The sequence below is a fragment of the Poecilia reticulata genome, linkage group LG2, assembly GCF_000633615.1.
Source record: "Poecilia reticulata strain Guanapo linkage group LG2, Guppy_female_1.0+MT, whole genome shotgun sequence".
In the NCBI taxonomy this organism is placed as follows: Eukaryota; Metazoa; Chordata; class Actinopteri; order Cyprinodontiformes; family Poeciliidae; genus Poecilia; species Poecilia reticulata.
The window spans coordinates 19570768-19577792 of NC_024332.1; the positions used below are offsets into that span (position 1 = coordinate 19570768).

Consider the following 7025-nt stretch of genomic DNA (forward strand, 5'->3'; position numbering starts at 1 on the left):
CTCACATGAGACGTCACACAGGAGAGAAGCCTTTCTCATGTGAGACCTGTGGAAAAAGTTTCATAACCAAAGCTGACTTACTTTCTCACATGAGATGTCACACAGGTGAGAAGCCTTTTTCATGTGTGACTTGTGGAAGAAGCTTCCGATTCAAATCAAACTTACTTCATCATATGATGATTCACACAGGTGAGAAGCCTTTCTCATGTGTGACTTGTGAAAAAAGTTTCATAACCAAAGCTAAATTACTTCGTCACTTGATGATTCATACAGGAGAGAGGCCTTTCTCATGTGTGACCTGTGGAAAAAGTTTCCCATGGAAGTCTCAGTTAGTTGTTCACATAAAGAGTCACACAGGAGAGAAGTGTTTCTCGTGTACAAGCTGTGAAAAAAGGTTTACCAGTAAATTAAATTTAACTGATCACATGAGGATTCACACAGGTCAGAAGCCTTTCTTATGTGGGACCTGTGGAAAAGGTTTCTATCGAAAATCAATTCTAACTGGTCACATGAGAATACATACAGGTGAGATGCCTTTCAAATGTACAAGCTGTGGGAAAAGTTTCAGAAACAGTAGTTGTTTATATTGCCACATGAAGACGCATACAGATGAGAAGCCTTACTCTTGTGGGACCTGTGGAAAAAGCTTCCGTCAAAAAGGTAATTTAACTATTCACATGAAGACTCATACAGATGAGAAGCCTTTCTCGTGTGGGACCTGTGGAAAAAGTTACAAACACAAAAGCAGTTTAATTGGTCACATACACACACATTCAAATAGGAATMATTTCTTATGTGGGACCTGTGGAAAAGGCTTCAGTTATCAGAGAAATTTAACTGATCACATGAAGACTCATACAGGATGAGCAGCAGAATCTGACACTCAAGTGCCAAAACACAACTCAGTTTGGAATCAGAGTAATTACAGCTGAGTAACATTTCTATAATGTTGGAACTTGGAGAAGAAAAGCATTTAAAATAGGAAGTTTATCTAAAACACTAAACGTTCACTTTATTCTGTCAGTTTTATCTTTTCATTTAAAATGATTAAATGAGATAGTAAGTCTTATGAAGTTATGCATGCATTTTAATGTTTTTTTTTTGTCTAGTGAGATATTAATAGTCTATCTGGAAGTAACAATGGATATTTGGATTCTTTCAGATTTAGACTTGTAAAACTGTCATTGTAATATTTGTACTTATACTTTGTTTTACTTCATTTATTTTGGTTAGAGGATGTTTGGTTACGCCTTTTTAGGCGTAACCAAATTAAATCAGGTGWTGTTCTGCAGCCATTTAGAGTACATGCAAAAGCTTGGTCTCTTTATCAAGATRAGCTAAATTTTCTATTTTTGCATTACAAAATACTTTATATTTAAGTAGTTTGTAGCCATTATGTTTGTAACACAAGAGTTGAAAAAATTTGTTATTCTAATTTGAATCTAAATATACTTTCATTACTTTCCCCTGAGTTTCTGATTCAGGGAGAAAATACTGTTGATTGTATGATGGCAACAATTCAGATGTTGCTGAATTTTGCCAAGTTATAATTAAACATGAGATGTTTTCCTTATTTGTTAAAATGGCTGCATTGACTTTATTGTTCATTTTACTCTAAACTGAAGTTATTTTTACCTGTGTGATTTTCTTTTATTTTTTGTCCGTAACATTCTTTGAGAAGAATTTTATTTTTTAGGATATTAGAAAATGTATTGGTGATACAGATTCAATTTCAGATAGAAGTGTGACTTTCAGAAACTTTCTTTATAATTCTTAAAGTTTTTTATACTAAAGATGGTTTTTGTCTTTTTTCAGTCTMGTGGGTTGGGACCCATGTGAAAGTTTCTGCTTCTTGAGTCTTTTCTCATCATTTCTCCTAAGCATCTGTCGTTTTTTTAAGCCAGTATTTTCCTTTACTTTTCACTCACAGTTGCTTATTTCAGGAGAATGCAAATGGAAAATAACTTRAATGCATCAACCAACATGCATAATGAGGAAAAGAAACTTTTCTCTTAATAGAGTTGATTTTAAGAGGCTGGGTCAACACCGTGTGATTATGAGCGGATTTATGCCGATAATTACCGACGGTTCCAGGTCCCTGAAACAAGACAAATGACTGGAAGTCCATCATACAAAAGTCTTAGTGGATCTTGTCTGATAAAAACCAATGCTGTCCTTAGCTACGCTGACAACATGCTAAGCAACATTAAAACAAAGCAATGGTTTGTAACTATGGCAACCAGTGACAGTTTAAAAACCCACTTAGTCTTTCTGCAGTCAGGTAACATGGCGCATCATAGGAAAAACTTCATCGGACAACCCGCTCTGAATATCAAACGGAACTGTGACATCATGAGGTGACATCACAATAGAAYTCCAAATGCAGGACTGTGACATCACCAGCGATTATAAAAGCTCATCACATGGATCTCTTTTCATCACAACCTGTTAGCAGCCGTTGGTGATACATTTCTCTTGAGAATTTATTGAGCAGTTCGCAATACGATTTCAACTTTATTTGGTTCACATTTCTTTTAGAGATTGACACCAAACTAAACGCGAAATCTTTGAGTTTTTAGAGGAGTTTTTAGAACGTTAAACAAGCAACGATTAAAATGCAGTCCGACCAACCTGGAGCTGAAGAGGTCACACTCGAAGACATTGAGAAAGAATTACAAATACCCAAGCCACTCAAGCCCAGGAAGAAGAAGAAGGTGCCATTTGCTCTCTGGTTAGAGATGCAGGAGCAAAAGAAGTCTACTGGAGACATTGAGCAGCAGATCACTTCATCTTTGACTGAAAATATGCAACCAAAAGAACATGTTGAGCCGGCGTCCTTGAAAAAAGAAACCAAATTAGACTGCACATGTCTTGCCAAATTTAAAGAAATTGAAATGGAGTACATTAGAGTGCANAAAAAGTTTCAAAACCAAATCATGCTTAGTTCGTCATATGAAGATTCACATAGGTGAGAAGCCTTTCTCATGTGAGACTTGTGGAAAAAGTTTCAAGACTAAATCTGAGTTACGTGTTCACATGATGATTCACACAGATGCGAAGCCTGTCACATGTTCAACCTGTGGAAAACGTTTCCGATGCAAATCTGAGTTACTTCGTCACATTACGATTCACACAGGAGAGAATCCTTTCTCATGTGTGCACTGTGGAAGAAGTTTCAGAGACAAATATCAGTCACTTCGTCACATGAAAATTCACACAGGTGAAAGGCCTTCTTCATGTGTTAACTGTGGAAAAAGTTTCAGAGACAAATCTCATTTACTTCGTCACATGAAAATTCACACAGGTGAAAAGCCTTTCTCATGTGTGACCTGTGGAAAAAGTTTCGCATACAGATTTGAGTTAGTTAATCACATGAAGTATCACACTAGAGAGAATCTTTTTTCATGTGTGACCTGTGCAAAAGGTTTTATAAGAAAATCTCATTTAGTTGCTCACATGAAGGTTCATACAGGAGAGAGGCCTTTCTCATGTTTTACTTGTGGTAAAAGCTTCCATGCGCAATCAAGCGTAATTAATCACATGAGATGTCACACAGGTGAGAAGCCTTACTTTTGTGGGACCTGTGGAAAAAGGTTCAGACAAAAAAGTAATTTAACTGTTCACATGACAACTCACACAAGAGAGACGCCTTTCTCATGTACGTGCTGTGAAAAAAGGTTTGCCAGTAAACCACTATTAAATGGTCACATGGCAATTCACAGAGCTCGGAAAACTGTCTTATGTCGGAGTTGTGGAAAAGGTTTTATAACTAAATCTCAGTTAGTTGTTCACATGAGAATTCATACAGGTGAGATGCCTTTCAAATGTGCAAGATGTGGGAAAAGGTTCAGATACAGAAGTTGTTTAAATTGTCACATGAGGATCCATACAGATGAGAAGCCTTACTCTTGTGGGACCTGTGGAAAAAGGTTCAGTCAAAAAGGTAATTTAACTAGTCACATGAAGACTCATACAGATGAGAAGACTTACTCTTGTGGGACCTGTGGAAAAAGGTTCCGTCAAAAAGGTAGTTTAACTCATCACATGAGGTCTCATACAGGAGAGAGGCCTTTCTTATGTGGGACCTGTGGAAAAGGCTTTGGTTATCAGTCCCTTTTAACTCAACACATGAGGACTCATACAGGATGAGCAGCATAATCAGACCCTCAAGTACCAAGACACAATATCTCACAGTTTGGAAGCAGATTAATTACAGCTGAGTAACATTTCTATAATGTAGCAGCTTGGAGAAGAAAAGCATTTAAAATTCAAATTTATCTAAAACACAAACCTTTCACTTTATTCTGCCAGTTGTATCTTTTCATTTTCAATGGTTAAATGAGATATAAAGTCTGATGAAGATATGCATGCATTTTAATGTTTTTTTTCTAGTGGGATAATAGTTTGTCTTTGGAACTAACAATGTATTTGAATGTTTTCAGATTTATATTTGTAAAACTATTGGAGTCATTGTATGTCTAGTCTTTGTATTTTGTTTTATTTAATTAATTTTAGTTAGAGCATGTTAGCTGTTACTATATGAACTGGTGAGGGATATATATTTAGATCAGGGGTTGTTTTACTAGAATATTTTCCATATTTCTCCGATTTTTGTCTTTTTTTTTTTTTTACCTTTTAACCCTCACCCTCTAAATCACCACAAAAATCCGAAAAGGTATACGCAAATTAAATCAGCTGCTGTTATAGAACCATTTGGAGAATATACAAAAGCTGTCTCTTTATGAAGACGGTGAGCTTTTTTTTTTTTTTTTTTTTTTTTGCAGTCAAAAATACTTTAACTGTAATTAGTTTGTATAACACAAAAAAAAATTAAAAATTTTGCTTCACCCACATTTTTTATTTTTATTTCTTGTAAATGCAAATTGAATGTTGAATGTTGACTGGAAAATACAATAAATCTGTAGAATAAAGTTCTGCTTGTGAATTTGAAGATGGATCAAAATAGCACAAAAAAGAAATATCATTTTGGCGTTTCCATTTGGCACACTTGGACAACACCTGATATATAATGTTTAAACGTCTGTAACTTTAGCATACAGTCAGACCTCCTCTTCCTTCTTGCAATACGCTGTTCGTCCTCTCCAACACTCAACGGTACGCTAGCCCCCCCATCTCTCCTTCGAACGCTTTAGATTTAGTCTCCAAGTTGACCAGTCAGAAATCTGGATATTATTTGCTYTGAAAAAGCCATTTTATAACATCATTGGTCAAATGCAGTGTTAATCAAAAGGGGGGCTCTAGGCTGCCCAATAAAAGCGTCATAATGGACACCGGCAGAGTTGAAACTTGTAAATCTCACCTCGGAAAAAAATGGAAAAACGGCACGCTGGTATTCTGGTGAGCCTTAAGGGATTTTAGGCCCCTCTGTCATTTGACAGGTTCTACCCAGATGTAACTAAAAATGCAACTGAATAGCCGATGTCAACATGATTATAATTTGACAGGTAGAAATAGATGGACTTTTTAAATGCTGTCAGTGAAAATGACAAAATAGTCTTGTGTGATCTCTGATTTATGTTCAAATGTTTTATTCTAATTTGAATCTAAATATACTTTTTCATTACTTTCCCCTGAGTTTCTGATTCAGGGAAAAAATACTGTTGATTGTATGATGGCAGCAATTTAGATGTTGCAGATTTTTCTTTTATGTTATGATGCCTGAGATGTGTTCATTTTTTGTTAATACGGCTGCATTGACTTTATTGTTAATTTTACTCTAAACTGAAGTTAGTTTTACCTGTGTGATTTAAAAAAAATCTAACACTCTTTGTTTGAGAAGGTTTTTATTTTATAGGATATTAGAAATATTTTGGTGATGCAGATTCAATTTCAAATAGAAATGTGACTGTCAAAAACTTTCTGTATAATTCTTAGATAATAAAGTTTTTTAATACAAATGATGGTCTTTGTCTTTTTTCTCTAGTTTCTGCTTCTTGAGTCTTTTCTCTCATTTCTCCCAAGTTTCTGTCTTTTTAAGCCAGTATTTTTATTTACTTTTCACTCGTAGTTGCTTATTTCAGGAGAATCCTTCACAAATAAAGGTTTGGATTGGTGTCACTCATGGTGGTTCAAAAAGTCTGACTTGTTGGCCAAATTGGTGTTTTCCTGGGTTGACAATAAGGCCATGAACTTCTGGCCTGATTGTCAACCACGTGGTTATAGGTTCAAACGATTGACGTATAAAACTGATTCATAGCTTCTTCACAGAAGACCAGCAGATGTCACTCTTCAAAAGCCTCTTTGTATTTTAAGGTTGAGCTGAACTACTAGTATGTCTGCAGTCCTCATCCTGGACACGTAAAGTCTGATTTGTGTATTTATTGTGTTTAATCTTTTATCGTTTCCATGTTACATGTTGAATGTATGTTTGTAGATTGTATTTATTTTCAAGCCTTTGTTTCACCTGTGGTTGTTTTAAAGTTGGTATTTTATGATTGCTGGGTGTTCTAAACAAATGTTAAGAAAGAATCTTGCTCCAAGGTCAKCTTAAATTTACAGGTTTGAGATTAAAACCATTGTATTTTGTGAGGGTCTGTTTGTAATAACTACATGTCCATCATTTTGTAGTCAAATGCAGCGCTACAGATTGACCACTAGATGTCGCTCTTCACATTAATCGAAACGCTGGAATCAAATCAGCACAACTGCTACATAGAGAATTTGTTTCAGAACCATAAACAACGAGGCAAGAAAATAGTTTCAGTAAGAAAATCTGCTAAAACCTGAGACATTTTTAAAATGGATTCTGAACCATAAATGACAGAAAAGTCATGTAGGTTCTTTAGACATCCAACTATGAACTTTAAAGGGTTTTATTTTTTTAAACAGCAAAACCAAACGTTGGATTTGTTAGTATCAGCTGGTTAGTATCTTCGTGTTTCTGTAAAGCTCAATAACTCCTCATTACAGGTGAGTTTATGTATTATGAAAGTTAGTTTGGACATGACAACCTTTTAAAACATAAATTATTCTTTTTTATTTTATTTTTGACATTATAGACGATG

General features: G+C 35.2%; 2 protein-coding genes across 4 annotated transcripts in view; both read left to right on the top strand.

The window, feature by feature from the left end:
- The window catches only part of LOC103481198 (gastrula zinc finger protein XlCGF57.1-like), a 19970-nt gene extending 18397 nt beyond the window's left edge, over positions 1-1573 (top strand). For all 3 annotated transcript variants that reach the window (XM_017309889.1, XM_017309883.1, XM_017309886.1), the window contains one exon: positions 179-1573. In XM_017309889.1, the coding sequence (XP_017165378.1) occupies positions 179-866 (688 nt within the window). In that variant the 3' untranslated portion in view covers positions 867-1573. The remainder of the gene's footprint in view (positions 1-178) is intronic.
- A 1348-nt stretch (positions 1574-2921) lies between these two features.
- LOC103480778 (gastrula zinc finger protein XlCGF57.1-like) lies at positions 2922-5718 on the top strand. Its single transcript, XM_008435958.2, has one exon. It carries the CDS (start codon positions 2953-2955, stop codon positions 4147-4149), a length of 1197 nt encoding a protein of 398 aa, XP_008434180.1. The 5' UTR covers positions 2922-2952; the 3' UTR covers positions 4150-5718.
- Positions 5719-7025: the final 1307 nt, after the last annotated feature.

Bases quoted from the DNA above. Each gene is read 5' to 3' on its own strand.
- LOC103480778 (XM_008435958.2), top strand. From the start codon at position 2,953: ATGAAGATTCACATAGGTGAGAAGCCTTTCTCATGTGAGACTTGTGGA.